This window comes from Thamnophis elegans, chromosome 1 (genome assembly GCF_009769535.1).
Source record: "Thamnophis elegans isolate rThaEle1 chromosome 1, rThaEle1.pri, whole genome shotgun sequence".
NCBI lineage: Eukaryota > Metazoa > Chordata > Lepidosauria > Squamata > Colubridae > Thamnophis > Thamnophis elegans.
In genome coordinates, this window is record NC_045541.1 from 127,723,156 (window position 1) to 127,743,058 (window position 19,903).

The 19,903-nt window shown below is 35.5% G+C and overlaps 1 protein-coding gene across 1 annotated transcript in view; it reads left to right on the forward strand.

The window, feature by feature from the left end:
* The window catches only part of NPAS3 (neuronal PAS domain protein 3), a 488,908-nt gene that overhangs the window by 456,568 nt on the left and 12,437 nt on the right, over nucleotides 1–19,903 (forward strand). Inside the window, 2 exon segments of the mRNA XM_032213697.1 lie at nucleotides 5,402–5,595; nucleotides 11,522–11,628. Of these exon segments, the coding sequence (XP_032069588.1) occupies nucleotides 5,402–5,595; nucleotides 11,522–11,628 (301 nt within the window).

The window sequence follows — 19,903 nt, forward strand, 5'->3', positions numbered from 1 at the left end:
CATATACAGATTTGAAATTCATTTCCTGAAAACTGAAATAGATAGTGATAACTTAATATTCCTGACTAGGTCTAGCTGGAAGAAATATATAGTATTGTAAATGTCCCATCTGTAAATCTTCTTTAACTATGTCTTCATTATTTAATGAGGACTCACACAAATGGGCTGTTTTTAGTGGTATTTTTGCAGTTTTGTCTCTAGAAATACTGTATGTTAAAGTATTCATAAGGAACTTTGTCATTGAAGATACATTATACTGTATATAAAGTTAGCCAATAATTATCTCATATATACAAGTAAAATGGATGAAACTGCAAATACTGTGGTTATCAGTAGACATACTGCCACTGTTGCTGTTTTTTTTAAAAAAATAACAATTTAGGTGTATTTTTAAAAACATTATGGAAAAATAATAGTTTCAAGCTGATTTTCATAGCTTGAATTCTCTTTGACATTCTGTGCAGCTGATTGTTAAAGAACTTGCTAATGGAAAATAGTGCTTTGCAGCTTCTAGTCAACATTAATAATCTGCACCGGTTATTTGCAACCAACTTCTCTTGATTCATATTCAACTTTGAAAATATATCAGTGAAAGAAATGTCTATCTCCCAAAAAATATTTATTGAAGATGGCGCTGACAACTTCTGTATTAGCATCTCATCATAAAGGTCTTTAATTGGATGAACTACAAAGATTAAACTCCTTTTTCTAAAATAAATAAACCAATGATTTCAACTCAGTGCAAAGTTAAGAATGAAAAAGTTATTTAAGTACAAATGCAAAAATCACACATTTATATGAGTGATACTGAATGATTGTGAATTATGATATTTGTTTGTTATTGTCTTGATTTATTCATGGTCAGCATAGCTATTAAAGGGGTACAGAAGATTCTTTAACAATTGAAGTAAGTGAAATGTCTCCTTTTCTTTTTCATGCCCATGAAGCTTCTTGATGAAAAAAAATATAGGTTTTAAATTACTTCCATTCCCCCCATAAATCTTTATTTCCTCTCCGTGAAACTCAGGCTACATTTATTTCAAATTCTAAGTGGTCAAAGTATTAAAGTAGGACTGGGAAGGCTTAGACCCAAATTCACTTACAGGCATGGAAGCTGCAAGGAAGATTTTGGCCAATCATTATGTCTTACTTACCTTGCAGAGTTACAGTTGAGTTACAGGAAGATTTTGGCCAATCATTATGTCTTACTTACCTTGCAGATAAAACAGAAGGAAAAAGTACTATGTATGTTTGTTATAAAAGATAAGCTGCAAGTGCAGAGTCCCAGATAGCTAATCCACCTGTAAAAAGAGTGCCAACAACTTCAACAGGGAGAGATGCAGTTTGTCATATAAACAGAGACATACCTAGACATTCACTTTTGGAGAGAGAAAGTTTGAAATCTTTTAAAACAAATGAAGACATCTTCAGGTAGAAATGAAAGAAGCAACAAAGGAAAAAACAGTACTGGGGTTGAGTAAAAGATTGGAGTTCTCCATCTCCAGAGCAGCCTTAGAATTAACTTATTGTAATCATTGAAAAATGGGAAATCCAGCAATAATTGACACATAAAGAAAATCTATTGCAAAAAACTAATATATCTGGAAAGAGATGAAAAGGTTTACCGTGGATGTTATACTATGTTATTATGTTGAACTAGTGTTTGTCTCTTTCATACTATCTGTACAAGATAGGAACTGTGTACTTATTAATAGCAATACCACTTAGATTTATATCCCGCTTCACAGTGCTTTACAGCCCTCTCTAAGTGGTTTTACAGAGTCAGCATATGGCTGAGTCCTCCGAGGTGGCGCAGTGGTTAAATGCAGCACTGCAGGCTACTTCAGCTGACTGCAGTTCGGCTGTTCAACTCCCACTGGCTCAAGGTTGACTCAGCCTTCCATCCTTCTGAGGTGGGTAAAATGAGGACCCGGATTGCTGTTGAGGGCAATATGCTGACTCTGTAAACCACTTAGAGAGGGCTGAAAGCCCTATGAAGCGGTATATAAGTCTAACTGCTATTGCTATTGCTATTGCTATCATTTTACCAACCTCAAAAGGATGGAAGGCTGAATCAATCTTGAGTCAGTGAGACTCGAACTGCCAAACTGCTGGCAACCAGCAGACAGCAGAAGTAGGCTGCAGTACTGCATTCTTATCACTGCACCACCACGGCTCTTAATATTAAGCTATAATATTTGTGTACAGTAGACACTTGCATTATGAAATAATAAACTGACTTCAATTCCAATCTCTTTAAGAGACTTTTTCCCATTTGTAGTAGACATTGCCATCTTGTGCTATTCCTAGAGTATCTCCTTTGCGTGTCCTGTTGTATCATATTGGTGTTATTCTGTTAAACTAAAATCCTGATTATGGCAAGTCTGCATTTCCTTCCTCTGCATTTATTCATTTGTTTCCAAAACACAGAGATTCTGTGTCTTAAAATCTAAAGTCAAAAAGAATGGAATATATTTTTCTTTCTTTTTATAAAGTTTGATTTTGTTTATCTCTGATGGGATTGTTCTATCTCCCAAAAAGAAGACAATCTCTGGTGCCTACCTCTAAGTTGCATAGCCATGAGTTTTTAGTACATAAATTATTTCATCCTTTTACATTTTTATCACCAGAAAAGGAGTTTAAATTACAAGCATCTTGGCCAATAAACAGAGGCTCATGTGCTTTGGAAGTTGCAACAGGAAATACCATGTTGCTAAATCAGAGCAGAAGTCATGAAGACAGAGAGGGTATTGGAGAAAAGAGGTCTGAAGTCTGCAGCTTTCCAAACTCTAGAATTGTTTGAGTTCCTAAAGGGAAGGCAGGATATAAACTAGCATCTATATACCTTAAAGTATGTATTACCAGTTTTGGCATATAAATAGTTGTGGTATATGTGAATAGAGATAATAGCTTGAGCAAATTTCCCCAGGTTCCCCTAACATCACACTTAATGCAGTACAGAAATTGTTGTACAGATATTATTGTAATTTCATTTGAAAATAGTTTGAAAATTTGAATATAGAGTCAAAACTAGTCTTAAATTATATTATCATATTTTGCCATGTGCACTGATTTTCAGTTCATTTAATTAAACTTTATAACTTTTTCATGCCATGTGACAAAGTTATGTGAAGACAAACTCTAGTAAAAATGTTATGCATAACCTTGTCACTTTATAATGTTTCAATCTAACTCCCATAACCCCTTCCATTATCCATGTTGGTCTGGAACACCTGTAGCACCAGTTTGCTTATTCCTGAATTTTATTGTATTCTCCCAATGTTCTCATTAAATACAGCAAAGTACATGACATCCTACTTATGAAATAATTATTGTGACCATTCCATAATTTGTAGGCCTATATTAAACTATAAATGAGAAAATTCATTTATGCTGCAATCCTGTAGTGTTTACTTTTAAAGCTGGATCTGAATGTGGATACCATTTGATCTCATCATATAAGACAAGTATAGTTAAAATCAATAAAACTCTGGCACTAGGGAAAGACAAAGATTAACCTGACAAAATTATGTAGAGCAGCTTTTCCTACCAATATTGGCTCGACGCCTTACAAGAACCAGATTGGCAAAAGTTGCCCTTTAGGGCAATTATTAAAGGCAGTATCATTTACACAGAGTTTCTGTTCATTTAAGATCTTTGGCTATAAAGCATTTTTCAAGACCAGGTTGTTAAATAGAATCTTTGCCAGTTCAGAGTCTCACAGGAGCCCAATAAATTTTAGAATTCAAATGTCAGTGTTAGGGAGCAACCATTAAGAAAATAAATGCATCATTCAACTGACATATGTTCACCTGGAAGTATGCATTCATTTCATTATGTAATAAAAATGGCAGAATATGCAGAATATTATTCCAAAATTTAAAATTTAAATAATTCAAACAAAAAACCTTTTTAGTAGACAATGCTATTACACCTGCTAATTTTTTTGCTGCAAATGTACACACTGTTTCTGACCCCGCTGCTTATTAGGTAGGTATTTGTAAAATGAGGCAACCTGCTACGTAAGAAAGAAACTCCTAAATCAAGGCCAGTCACTGACTTGGTTGTCACTATTCATCCCATTAATAATCTTTTTTCAGAATTTCCCATATTATAGCAGTCACTTCCTTATTCCTACTTAGAAACCCTCATCCGTCCATGATTTACAGATCCTTTTAATTGCTTTAAACCCAGCACACTGGCTTGCAAATACTTCTTCCATTCCATGGTTCTGAAAAAGCCTGTACTACCTTGCGTTGATTCACACCAAGAATCTTTCGTTAGTTGACACCTCTCAGGGAAAGTGGATTGGTCTACAAAAGGGTAGGATAGCAGGTGATATGAACTGAAACTGAATTAATGTTTGAGAATGGTACCAGTCTGATGTTCTCTTATCCTTCTTTGATTCCCACACTTCGTTTGTATGACTTCTGATTCCATGCTCATGTTTTGTATTTTCATATGTAATAAATCAAGGTATGAAACAGGATAATGATTCCTCCTTTATTTATTTATTTTTAAATGAAGATAAAAGAGAAAGTTTGGCGTAATGGTTAAGGCACCAGGTTAAAAACCAGGAAACTCTTTGTGTCCACCTGCCTTCAGCACAAAGCTGGGTGACCTTGGACCAAGCACTCTCTCAGACCAAGAAGGGGAAACAAAGTCTGAAATCTCACCAAGAAAACTGCAGGGACTAGTCTAGGCAATCTCCAGGAGTCAATAGTGGCTTGAAGGCACATTCAAACATAAAAGTTGGAGTGCGTATTTATGATCCATTGGTTGCTCTATAAATAAACATACCAATTACTTATGCCTAATATTCAGTTTATGGGGATGAAACAAAATTATGTTCTCACAGGCCAAAAATACCATGCTACAATTCTGTAACTTCAACCTGATTTGACTCTTGCACATACTGATTTGTTCCTAATTATTCAGTGTGCTGGGTCAAAAGCACAAAAACTTATTTACCAATGTCAGTAATTTTTTATTTAACTTGCTATTAGTGTATTAAATATAGCTTAGAAATTATTATTAAACACAATAAAATTACTAGAATAGAGTTATAATTTCCAAATAAGGGTCATTTTTTCCCAGCCTCCCTTTACACAGTAGGTCTTTCTTTCAACTTTCCAGATTACATTTTGTTCTTCTGAAAATTAACCATCAGTAACTGAAAACTCCTCTGGCTTTTAGACGTGCTGCATTTGAAACATTGAGCTATTATGTTCTTTCTTTATTAGCATGAGAGAGAACATTCAGGACATGTTCACAGACAGTATTAATATGTTTAAGACAAATACTGGCAGTATCTAAATGCAATTCTGGCAGAGTTAAGTGCTCTGTATAGAAATTATACTGTCTGCTGAAAGAATTGCTTTGACTCTTTGTTGTTTTGCAGGTGATCCATATAACAGGAAGGTTACGACTAAGAGTGTCGCTGTCTCATGGGCGGACCGTCCCGAGCCAAATCATGGGGCTTGTTGTCGTTGCTCATGCCCTGCCCCCTCCTACAATCAATGAAGTCCGAATTGACTGCCACATGTTTGTTATTCGAGTAAACATGGACCTCAATATTATTTACTGTGAAAATAGGTATTGCATTTGGGCTATTTTATTTTGTTCTTCCAGAATGCTCTGCTGAAATGTGGACTAGAGCATTTGTTTCATACGACAATAATTATAATGCAGATGTATGTGTTCCTCTGATCACTACGCAGAAAGTGAGAGCTTCATTTTGAGATTTGGAAAACTGAACTGGAATCTGATTGACTGATCGTTGCCTGGGGAGTTAACTAGAAAGAAAAATCACAATTTAAATGTCAGTTTTCTGACTGCAAAACTCCTCTGATACTCTTCGGATTAGCATTTCCCACAATGGAGTGCTAATACTCTGGAGAGTAGAGATGAGAGTGAATGAGGAAAATAAAGAATCTATTTCTCCCACCCTACAGTGTATGCAGCCTCTATTCAGACAAACATACTACTGTGTATAATTTCAGAGTTCCTCCTGAAGCAGACTAAATGTTGTCCTGAGAATCTTTTCCTTGGAGCCAACAGAATGTTTCTGGTATCTTTAATTTCCTCTGATTCAGTAATAAAACCATCCTCTGTTTCTGACTGCCACTCGTAGGAAGCGGCAGTGAGAAATATTAGTACTGATTGCAAATTTTGAAATGCCACACTGTTTTTTCTTGTTCACAGCTCAGTTTAATTTTAAAAAATGGAAACAGGCAGGACAGAATGAGAATATGGATCTACTTCAGATGTTTTAAATTGAATTTAATCAGTTGCAAAATATTACTAAGTTTTTTTCATACATGCTTTCTTTTATTTTCCCTATTAAAACCAAAAATTCTGGCAATAACAGTTTAGCCCAATAAATTCTACATCTGTTGGTTTACTGAACCTTTCAAGAAACAGCCTTAAGTCAGTGGATATGTATGTTTGATCATATTGATGAAAGCAGAAGTATTGTCCTTGAAAAGATAATCTGGTATATCAGAGTAATAGGAATGTCTTTAGTAAAAGCAAAAATTGTTTACGAATGAAGACAAATATAGATGTCACAGGATAATGTTGCAGGATCCAATCTGGGTCAGTCACCAGGACCAAGTTTAGTCTTCCGAGCTTTCAGATTCCTGCTGGAACCCATCTTTAGGGAACTTCTCTCTAGTAGTGCGTGTGCTGTGCTGCATGTGGTATTTATAGTGCCTGTTGTAAGTGGCTTTTTAGATGTTGATTGGGGTATGTTGATGCCTGGCTTTTAAATCATTAGCTGTTATTAGCTTGTGCTGCCCAGCCCTTGCCTTCTAAGTACTCGATAGGCTGGTGGTAAATCAGCACTCCTGTTAACTAATGAGGGGCCTGATTCCTAGACTTCACTCACTTCCCTGGCTGTTTTGTGTCTGCTTCTCCAACAATGTTGATAGCTTCAAAATTGAATGTGTGTCCTTGTTTATTGCAGTGTGAGGCTACCAATGAGTTTGGGTCTCCTCGTCTAACCACTCCCATGTGTTCTTGCAATCTGGTGGTTAGCTTCCTCCCCATCTGTCCTACATAGTCATGGGGACAATCCATGCAAGGGGATTCAGTAGATTACATTGGAAGTATCTCCCACCTCCAAGTGATCTTCACAATGCATAATTTGTCCTCGTATGGTAGCCTCTAGCAGAGTGTGATGCCACATGCAGATCTCGGAAGCTGCGTTGTACAATTTCTGCAATGTTTTTGATGTATAGCAGGGTATGCCATGTGGGTGTTCTTATTTCTTCCTTTCTCTCCCCACTGTGTTGCTCAGACATTTTGTGACAAATGATTGTGGGTACCCATTCTGCTTGAATTGTTCAGGTCAATACCTGCTCTCCAGCTGCTTGGCTTGCTGGGTACTACAGAGGGTTCTCACCCTGCCATATCATGTTCTGATGCAATTCTTTTTATGTGAAATGGATGGTTGCTGTTGGAATTCAGAAAGTGTGGAATGTTGGTGACTTTGTGATAAACTGTGGTTCTTAGGCTCCCTTCCTTTTATCTATTGAGAAGTACATCTAAAAATGATAATTTAGCTGTACTTGTCAATAGACAAGAGGATGGAAGCCTAGAAACTACAGTTTATTACAAGGCCACCAATGTAAGGATTTCCAACATAAAATGCATAAAACCTTTAAAACATTTTTAGAACTCTCCAAATTAATCATTTTTCATTTCTTAGTAAAAATGCAAATCAGCTTTTAGCAAGGCGAGTTCCCTCTCTAAAGAGAGCCTGAAGTCAGTGAAATGAACTGTTACCTTATTCTCATGACCAGCCGAATACAGTGAATACTTATTGAGGGAAAGAAGAGAAAGTTGCATCTTTGGTTCCAATCCCTGACCTACATGCATGTATTTGGTCATAAACGATTCTATGCATTCAAAATAGATACATATTTGGCACCTTTACCAATGGGCACAAGATCCATTCACTTGAGGAACAACAATCCTGCTCCCCTTTTTCTAATTCCCTATATATGTTATCTAAATACAAGTATAGTCTTTTCAGCATTCAACCTGTAAAAGTGTCATCTTGCCTTAAAAAGATTCAATGCAGCCATTTATAAATGGCTTTTCTACATGCTTGCAACAGATCAGATAATGGCTGTGCTGAAAACAGATGAGCAGTGAATCAGCAGAACTCAATGTAATGAATGAAATCACATGCTCAGGAGCTCTATTTATAATGAATTGTCAGTGTTATCATATCAATCTTCAACTGGTTCAGTTAAGTGCACAGAGTCACAATGCCTTAACACAGTAGAATCTAAATTAATATATTAATCACATGCAAGAATATCCCGAATTCATGTACTAGAATTATGACCATCATCTTTATAGGCATGATGAAAAGTATGTATATCATATAAATATATAATACAATATCACAGTATTTCAACACAGCCCTTCTCACCTAGAAAACTGTTATTTAGTTAACAAGAAGAGAAGAAAATGTGTGCAATAGCAGTTCTTCTTTTAGATAAAGGACTCCTTTGAGACACCCATCTTAGAAAAATGCATCTAAACACATACGTACAAGATTGATTTCTTTATACCACACTTGAAAACACACAACTTCCTCACCCACTTAACATCAAGTATTATTACTAAACCATATTATAATAGCCAGTCTGTATGAATGCAATTATAATCAATACTTGGAAAAATTAAATTGGCATCTTAAAATTAAGTCTGATTTGGTGAAAACAAAGACAGATATTCCTAGTCATAATGATAGTACACATTTTCCTTAATTCCTACCCTATTTCCCCAAAATAAGACCTCCCATATAATAAGCCCAATTGGGCTTTCGAGCACATGTACTAAAATAAGACTTCCCCCAAAATAAGCCCTCCCTGAAAATATTGCAACACAGCAGCAACCATGAGGTGACCACACTCACCGCTTCCTGCACCTCAAAAATAATAAGGCCAACAGCTTATTTCGGGAGTCAAAAGAAAATAAGACCCTGTCTTATTTTCAGGGAAACATGGTATCAACTTTAATTCCTATCATCAGTTCTTCTAGAGGTCCTAACACCACAAAGATGTCCATTTTTTTGCTTGCCAATGAACAGTATTTTGCCTATACTTGTTTGGGGATAAGCAGTTTCTAAAATCATTATTTGACATTTTTTCCCCACAGAATTTTCAAGTAATAGGAAGGAAATTGAAGAAAAACCCATCTTTTGTACTTGATTTGTCAGACCCCTGAAATCTATCCTTGGAAACCCTATTTAGAGACCACAGGTTAAAAAACTTTGTATATACGAAGACGCTACCCTATACACAGTAACCTTGAGTATTACAGAGAATAGAAGAGGGATATAGTAGGTCCTGCCTCTTTTCCATAATACAGGGAATACAATGGCGGTATAGCCTACCTAGATATTATGCAGATTGTTCCCAACTTCTGATCCTTTACATCTGTCTCTCCCCATTAGCAACATCTCCATTTTATCTTTAGTTCCAAAATGGGGGGGAAAGTCTATTTATCTAATTTGGAGGAAAAAACTAGCAATAGCACATTTTTTTATTTTTCTTGAGGAGAGAGGGAACCTGACAGGTGGCTCCCTAATTTGCTATATTTTTTAAAAATCAAATTAAGTTCTTATTATCTCTCAGAGTGACTCTGGAGACTAGCTCCATGCTATCCCTCGGAGTGTGTGAACCCTACATGTACTCCAATAACTCCAATTCATCCCCAGTATTTCCCATCTGCAACTCAAGAACAAACTTGCAAAGAATTTTCTCAGAACCTGGGTGACAAAAGGTCCTCATATAGTCCCAATACATTTTGTGAGCGTTAGAACATCATTTTAAAAACATAACGAAGAGTTACATCTTCCAAACAAAAGGAAGAACCCAGCTGACCAGGCTAATTCGCCCTTCCAATTTTCAATTTGAGAGGATTTTTTTAACACACATGCCTGAGGACATTGACATCTGGACAATCAATAAGAGGAACTCACATACAGAGAGAAGCAGAGCAGAGCATAGAGCAGGAAAGGCTACTGAAAGGATTTTAAAGTTTCTGCACAGTGTAAACCACAAAGTCCCAGTTAAAAGAGCTAGGAGTGAAAGCAGAGCTCCCAGCTGAATAAGACTAAAAAAGATAACACCCTCAGGCATCTGTATGTCTCAGCATTTAAATTATATTGCTTGAAATGTCAGTTTGGACTCTGCGCCAGGAAACAGTTGAAGAGTTTTTTTTTTTCATGAAAATGCTCAATAGAGGACCAATCTGCTGAAATGAAAGATGCCTCTAATCATTTTGCATAAGCATAACATGTTCTTATGTTATTGTATAACCTTGAATTATCTTGCTCTTTTAATGAGGAGCTTTGTATTTTAAGGAATTCTTCTTATCTTTGTGGATGTTGTTAAATATGGACCTATAGATAATTTGGGATTGCATTTGTTAAAACAAATGGATTGACTTCAGCAGAGGGAGGGAGGGAATCTTAGCTTGAGTTGGGTTTTATTACAGACGTGTTTATTTGAGAACAAAGGAAGCCAACTGGCCTAAGATGCTAGACTAGAATTACTGGCTAATTTTGGGCCAGTCATTCTATCTCAGTCTTAGGAAGTAAACACAACCAAATAAAAAGAGCATTAAACCACTTCTGAAAATGCTTCTAAAACAACTGTATTGTTCTAAAACAGCTACAACTTGTCCATATAATCACCAATAATCAAGACGTACTCACATACATGCATACACACACTCACACATAAAAGAAAACAAATAACAAGAATGTTACAGATTGGCTACAGGCAGGGGTGGGTTCCTGCCTGTTCTAACCTTTTCTATAAAAGAGGTTCCACAAATCTACCATGCCATTTAGAACAGGTTCCAGCTCCCTCCCCTTGCCCGCCTGCACCACGCTTGCCCCATCCGCCACTCATTGATTGGCTGGCTCACCAATCGCCCTGCCCGCCTCTAAGAGTCCTATCTAAACCTTAAAGCTGTCAAGTTTGAACATCTCTGGGTTTTTTTTCTAAAGGGTTAGGAGTGCAAGGGTCTTGTAACTTGACAGCTTTAAGACTTGCACACTTCAATGCCAGAGTTCCTGAGCCAACATTTTGGTTGTTAAGCAAGAGGGTTGTTAAGTGAGTTTCACCACATTTTACATTAACCACGCCCACCCAGTCACATGACTGCCAACCCACTCCCACTCAGTCACATGGCTGGCAAGTCACTCCCACAAAGCAGGCCACACCTACAGAAGAGGTTCTAAAATAATCCACCACTGGCTACAGGTCTCTCTTTTTAGAATTAAATTTAGGGTTTTATTCTTGGTAGATAAAACTAAATTATGGGTTGGGGTTAATTCTACCTTCTGAGGCAACACAACAAAATAATATAAAATTGTGATAAAAAGGATGGTTTTGAGGATAGATATACAAATTTGAGATCAAAATGGAAAGCATTTCATTGTTGTTGTATTTTCTTCCATTCTCGATTTATAGGCTTTATTTTTCCTTTACAGGATTAGTGATTACATGGATCTGACCCCTGTAGATATTGTAGGGAAAAGATGTTACCACTTCATTCATGCTGAAGATGTGGAAGGGATCAGGCACAGTCATTTAGACCGTAAGTACTCTGTTCTTATAAAAAATACCACTTTACTGTTACAATGTGCAACTGAACTAATTCTTGTATTCCAATCTGTGGACCTCTGTATTCTCTCTTTGCCTTTATTTCCAGATGATTCAGTTATAACATCCATATTTTCCTCTGTCACTAAAGGCAATTAGTGAATGTTCAAATGTAAGCCATGATAAGTTCAAATCAAACTGTAACTGTGATCACACACAACGTGGAGAGATTGTTTTTGCGCATGAGAAGTTTTGAAATAAAAATTGAAGTCAGGACAGCCATCTGTTCATGTGACATAGCATAACATAAATAAAGCAATTAATTGTATTGACATGTTAAAAGTTACATTAATGGGGGATAGACCCAAAACCCATTGTGGTTAGAGGAGGTCAACAGAATAAAATAATATTGTCCTATCTAAGGATGGAAAGAGTGCAGCAAAATTGTCCCCAGTTTTGTCCAGCTATCATTAGGAAGCAAATATTTTTGCCTTGATACGATCTTCAATTATCCATTATGCAAACTGGTCACTGAGGAAAGAAAGAGCTACTGCAATTGTTAAGCATGGGAAACATAGCATTATTTTTTTACCGATTAAAGTCTTCCACTAAGCCCAGATCTTTCTCCCTGAAATCTTGAAAGCGTGTTAGATAAGGTTAACTCTGCCATGTAGACCAATTTCCTAACAAATATTATGATCTGTTAGAAACAAGAAATACTTTAAGAAATATGAAAGCATGATTCCATTAGGAAAGGCAATTTTGCCAATGTAATAAGTATCTTCCTTAAAAAAAAACACAATTCAGCAATTTCCTATTTTGAAAAGAACCCCTAGTCACAAACTTTGTTGAATCTGTTTGAGTATAGTTTAATCGTGCACTCTGAAACTTGTTGCTGAAAAGTTTATCCAATTCTGCCAAAGTAAAAAAATCATTGCTGACTCTGGGAAATAGAAAGACTTCAATTCAGCTTCTGAATTCAGCAAAACAAAAGATTTTCAGAATTGTCAAATCAGAGTCTGAATCAATGATGTGTGTATATATACTTAAAGGATTTTAATGTAATTTAGATTTATTATTGGAATTGATAACTCCTGCTTCCAACCAGCCTACTTAACAGCTAATTATCTTCGTTAATACCTGTAATACTTCCTAATCAATTTTTCATCAGAAACAATATTTAATAAATAAATAAATGACCATTGGTTTTTTAGCATTAGAAGAATTTCTCATAATTTTAGTACTTTGAGACCTATCCTGTTTCTCTTACTTGACCATGTTCAAGTTAAACCTTTTCTTGCTGTTTTATTTAATGGTCTGTGTTTTTACATTCCACACTGAATTATGAGGGTATAACTATGACTACATCATAGTTCTCTACGACTGTATTACAATGCTCTGTTTACATTAAACCCCTTTCGTGATGCTTTCTATCAGAGTATTAAGGTACCATTTTCCATACATTTTCTGTATTTTTAAAAGCCCATTCTCCAGTTTTTGCAGCCAACAATCTTGCCTCCATTTCTTTCTAACCTTTCTTATATTTATGCTCGTATTTCTATTTCTATATTTTATTTATTTATTTCCTTTATTTATCTAAACAACCCCTGTCTTGAGATATTCGATGGCAAAACAGCAAAACAAGGAAATAATAAGAACAATAAAATACACATATAACATTGGTACATATAACATTGGTAACTTCTCCTTTAGGAATGAACAACATGCATTACCTTCACCAGCCGCCTTCACCTTCCATCCATTTGCCAAAAATACATGTTCCTTGCTCGTGGTCATTTTCACAAAACTTTTTCTATCTCTAGCAATGCACTGTAATGCTCCACTATCAACAACCCACAAATCATGGTTTACTGGTGCATTGCTAGACATAGCCAAAGTAGACATAGCTAAGTTGACAGTAGCATTCTTCCGGCATTCTGTTGTTTTGCCCTTTTACAGAACCTAGCTATATGTCCCTTAGCCCCACAAGAAAAACATTTTCGAACAGTATAGGCAGTAGAAGGTGACTCCTCATGTTGTGGTGGTTTCTCTCTCAGTTGTTCCCTCTCCATCCTTCTTTTTGACCCTTCCAATAGTCGTGCAGTAATGTCAGTCAACATTAAGGGGTAGAAATCTAACATCATTTTCCCCAGCTGTCTGTCTACTTGCCTCTGCAGCTAGAAAGAAGGGTGGGTGGAAAGGAAATTGGGTGTCAGGGATGAAGGTCCCAGAAGGATCTGTGGATTTGGAGGATCCTCTGCAGCCTCCCTCCCCCCTCAATTCAGCTCAAAGGAAATGTAAATCAGCCTTTAACATCGTCTAAATTAATTCCTTCCTTTTGCAAGCAATGGAAGGACTCATCTGCTTGCTCCTTATTATTTTCTCAGGCTGACATGGGCTGTGCTCCAAAATAAGGCTATGCGTTTACAGAAAAAAGCCTCAGCAGTTGTATTATCTAGAAATTCTGGGATTTGTAATGCAATACATCATAAGGATAACAATTTGAGAAAGAAAAATACCCATTAGTTCAGAAAGCCTATAAAATAGTTAGCTGGATGGTATCTGTCTGTCTTTCTGTCTATCTAATCTTTTAATAGTGTCTCTTACTAAAGGTTGACAATAATCAACATTATTTGTTCTTTTCCTGTTATTGTCTGAAAAAAAGACATTCTATTTTTGCTGAACTGTATATTTACATTTTTTTAGCCAGTACATGCATTATCTTCCATCTCTGCATTTGTTTTAAATCTTATAATTAATTGAAGCAATTTATATTTCTCATTGCTTGTCATATGTTCCCAATATTCATTTTCTTGGTAATATTTATAATTTTTCTATCTTTGTCTATTGGATGGTAAATGGTCTCATTTCCTATATATTTAGTACATAAAGTTTTCAGTAATTGTCTTTAAATCTCTGTTTTAAATGCTTATATTATGCTGATGGTCATATACTTTCATTGTTCATCTTCTATTCTGTGTACTGTAACTGGCAAAGCCCTAGCAACATACAATCTGCCAGTGAAGCTCCATCTTAAATCCTGAGTGTAAATAAATGTGCTTATTTTTTCAAAGAAGTGATAGCATAGCTTTAACAATTGCAGTATTAATTATTGCTTGATGTATGTTTTTCCAGATGCCTATGTATACATACAGCTACTTATGATGGAACGTAAATGTTTTGCTAAGCCTTTGAGACATTTCACTAATATAATTTGTATGTTCCTAGCACCACATTTACCTGTCCAAATAGTAGAATTGGTTTGCATTCAATTCTTCCTGATATAACAGAGGTTGTGCATGTCACTGTTGTTTCATTTCAATAATAAGAGCTCCCACTGGATAATCATAAAGAAATTGGGATTTACTTTGAAGTAAGCTGTTTGAAGACTGGGGCCTTATCATCCACTCCATGTAAAGAGTCCACTTAAACTTCCTTTTAATTCTGCACACCAATTATCAGTAAAAGAGGAAAAAAAGTAATAAACATATTTCTTTCCATTAATATATGAAAAAAACTATTCTAACCCTATTTGGGTATTGGGTGACATTGTTGCCTTGTTTTGATTTAGCAAGTCCATTTACTACTCAAAAAATAAAAGGTTGTCACATAATATAGAAGCATATATCTCCTCAATTAATTGGAAAAAAAATAGTAACATTCACTGAAGAATAACCAAACATTTTCTGACTGGAAATCCAAGCAGGACGTAGAGGAGTTAAGACCTCTAGAGAATGTCATGAATATACTTCTGGACAAATATAGGATGATATACCAGGATTTTCAAAATGGATATATATTGCTTTTGGGAACTGTCACTCGATTGTGTAGCTACAGATATAGTATGTGCTTTTTCATTTTGGAATCTTAATTGAGGTCTAAATTCATAAACCTGACACTGACAAAAAGATGCTTGTCACCCTCAGCTATTGCTCAGAAAACGTCATCCCATTTCTTCTGGACTTGATTTACAGCCATAAGAAATACAATTCCTTAAGAACAGCAGCCTGAGCAGTTTGTTTTCCATAAAGCAAAGGTCTCTGATGACTACATTTGGGAGCATTCTCTCTTATATGCTCTAATTTAGTTTCCAATAGCTGAAACAATCCAGATTTTTTTTTTAAAAAAAAAGCAGCTTTACTATCACTTTATTCATGCTGTTTCCCATTTTCAAAAGAATTTTGCTCTTCAATATTGAGACTTCCCCCTCCCCCCCTCTGCAGTCAGTTACAAATGCACAATGGCTTTTGTGTACATTCATTTGAAAATTTCTATTCAGTTATTACTGTTCGCTGGTTCAATTTCCAAGATAAAAAACCAGTCTTTTTAAGTTATACCTCTGTGCGTGTATAGATACAGGAATGGACGCTCACAGATACACACATTTAAATGAATGTATATCTTTTAATAATCTTACATTTACTATTTGAAATAGATGGAATAGCTGATCATTCTCAATGGCAAAATCTCACTTCACAAGTTTTGCTTATCATAATAGGGAAAAATTACACAAAGTCAAGTAGCACATAATTAGTAAAACTGTAGGGAGAAAAACAAAGCCTTTTGATACAGAGGAATTCTAATCCTAATCAGTCTGAAATTTCTGTGCTTTTGTAGTGCTTAATATCCTCAATCATAAAAGAAATCAAACTTATTCTAGTCAAGGTATAGCATTCTGTGAAATGCTAAAATATACAAATGAATGTCAACTGTTGTACACGTTGATGATAATCACCAAAGCAAAAGAGATGGCTTTGATATTATTTGATACTGTGCCTTGTGTTTAGATGGTGTTTGAACATGCTAACTTTAAAGCCAGCCCAACAATTGAAAAAAAAATACATTTGTTACATTTGTTATATTTATGCAGATAAATAAATAAAGGGAGACTAGTATAGATCTATTTCAAGCTATTTAGCTCTCATCAGCTAGCCACACCCTTGTTGGGAATCGAACCTGTGCTCTATTGCCTCTTAGGCAGATGTGTTAACCATTGAGCTACAAAGCTCGACTCCTTATCAGCCAGCCAGGGTGAGAGGTATATAAGGAGTCGAGCTTTGTAGCTCAATGGTTAACACATCTGCCTAAGAGGCAATAGAGCACAGGTTCGATTCCCAACAAGGGTGTGGCTAGCTGATGAGAGCTAAATAGCTTGAAATAGATCTATACTAGTCTCCCTTTATTTATTTATCAGCATAAATATAACAAATGTAACAAAAAGGCAATAGCAATAGCAATAGCAGTTAGACTTATATACCGCTTCATAGAGCTTTCAGCCCTCTCTAAGCGGTTTACAGAGTCAGCATATCGCCCCCAACAATCTGGGTCCTCATTTCACCCACCTCGGAAGGATGGAAGGCTGAGTTAACCTTGAGCTGGTGAGATTAGAACCGCTGAACTGCAGATAACAGTCAGCTGTAGTGGCCTTCAGTACTGCACCCTAACCACTGCGCCACCTCGGCTCTAGGCAACAGTAAAAAATATTGGGTTTCTGTCTGGATGGTCTCTTGTGACTAGCCGAAGACAGAGAGTGGAAGTGTGACCTTCCTCCCATATTTGGGCATACCAGGGGTTGTGACTTTAAATATATATACACATACATACATACATACATACATACATACATACATACATAAATACATACATACATACATACACACACACACACACACACACACACACACACATACATACATATACCCTGGTATGCCCAAATATGGGAGGAAGATCACTACTTCCATTCTCTGTCCTTTGGCTCGTCACAAGAGACCATCCAGACAGAAACCCAATATTTTTTACTGTTGCCTTTTTGTTACATTTGTTATATTTGTGCTGATAAATAAATAAAGGGAGACTAGTATAGATCTATTTCAAGCTATTTAGCTCTCATCAGCTAGCCATACCCTTACTGGGAATCGAACCTGTGCTGTATTGCCTGGATATGGAAGTAGTGATCTTCCTCCCATATTTGGGCATACCAGGGGTTGTGACTTTAAATATATATCTTAATATATATATAATATATTAGAATATCTGTGCAATAGTTGCAGCATCTGTTTGAACTTTTAAACATACATATATATATATATATATATATATATATATATATATATATATATATATATATATATATATATATATATATATATAAAATCTCGGTGCCAAGTTCATGTAAGATTCATTGTGAACCCCATTAATTTCAGTGTAGAATCATGATCTAAAATCGTATTGCTGTATCTACAATTCTGCCTGTTCCATTCTGAATTATTTAATGCATATAGTATTGCTGAATGGAAAAATGTAACTTCTTTTTTTCTTAGATATTTCAACATCTAATTATTCTATTTGATAGCATGCTCTCAAATACCTGGTATTTACATTTTGTTACACATACATACATATCCTCATAACAAAATAGAAATGTAGAAATAGAAAATGGAAATAAGTATAATAATAAAAACCAGACTAGTAATAATAATGAATGCAGTCTATGAAATGAAGAACTCTAAACAAGACATGTCGATGTTTTTTAAAATATTTATCATGGTATTATAGAGTGTGTGTGAGTGTGTGTGTTTTACCTGGTGGATGCTGTGTTAATTATGAAACAATTAAGAAGAAAGAGATAATTTGTAAGTATAAATCATATTAAATATAAATGCATAAAAGTATCTATTGTGCACATAGTTACATTAGAATACAAATTAAAAAGTAATGAACTTTGATTTTTTTAAAAATAATTATTTAGCAGGATTTCTTTTTAAAAATGGAAATTTTAGTCATGGTACCAAATAAGTATGATTTAGTTAAAGGTTCCTTGGGGAGGATGTGAATGAAAACCAGTGCAAAAAATAGAGATACATATTCTTCTGGATAGAATGAATGATTTCCTTCAGTGAAGCCAGATTTATATTTAGACAGATTCTTTAAACTAAAGATTCTGTGAGAATGTGTCAGAGGAAAAACTATAATTCCTTTCTTCCATCCATCCACTCACCCACCCACCCACCCATCCATCCCTAGTTATCCAATCTGTTTTTGGAGAACCAGTGAGTGTTACATGATTCATTGGATGCATAATTCTATTTAAACATTGTGTTTCCTAAGAGTTTGCTAAATAATCTCCAGCAGTCTTTGCTATTTAACTTAATTGCAGAATTTGTAGTAAAAATGTCATCAAAGACACAGATAATTCTGAAAGCTGATATTTTAAAAATGCTGTCTCTGTTTCAAGCAAGTGAGGCACTTAATGCACTCTATCTGTGATGCTATTTTCCCCATGGGTTTTGAAAATGACCTTCTTGTAAGCATCAAGGACTCTAACTTTTCAGATGAAAAATACTTGTTCTTGTTTTAAGTCAATGCCAGGTTTATTCCCCTATAGTCCACAGTTTTCAAAAGCAGAAGAAAAAGTAATCCAGAAATTTTCTTTTTAAAAAAAACCACACTACTGTTTCCAGAATGAAGTTACTCTGTCAGCTTGCCTTGGGCTTTAGGTGGAGAAGAAGAGATTAAAGAGTCAGTATTCCTTTTCATGTTTCCTCTGCCAGTTTTGTGAATGTAAAAAGAGAAACGATACTAACACAGTGTTCAACTGTGGTACTAAATGCAGAGTTCTCTCTCTCTCTGTCTCTGTCTCTGTCTCTGTCTCTGTCTCTGTCTCTCTCTCTCTCTCTCTCTCTCTCTCTCTCTCTCTCTCTCCCTCCCTCCCTCTCTCTCTCTCCCTCTCTCTCTCTTTAAATTAACAGTATTTTCATATTAGGACAACCTGGGAATCATTCTGGCTCATCCTTATTCTTGTGAAAGTAGTAAATACTGCACATACACACACACCTTTTTTCCTGGTGTAATGAGGGCTTTTGAAAACTAGTGTTTATGTGATACCTTATATCAACTGATCTCATTTTTTTCATGTTTACTATCTAGTGAACCAAAATGCGCAATATGCTCAAAGTTTCAAAGTCATTTGTAACCTAAAGAAACATTGTATTGTATGGAATGCTTGTTTTTTTTAAAGACACTATTTGTTACAAGATTTTTTTCATCTCCTCTTCAAACTGAATTAAATTACTTCCTTCTTATAAAACACAACTCACTGTTTAGATGTTTTTCTTTGATTTCTAAGAACAGCTTTACCACGGCGAAAATGTTTTTTTTAAAAAAACAAATCTTAAAACTTGTACTGATTCATTTTATTTTATTCAAAGAATTTCTACATTTTTCTTTCTATTCCTTCTGTAAACAAAATTCAGAAATAGAATTAGATTTCC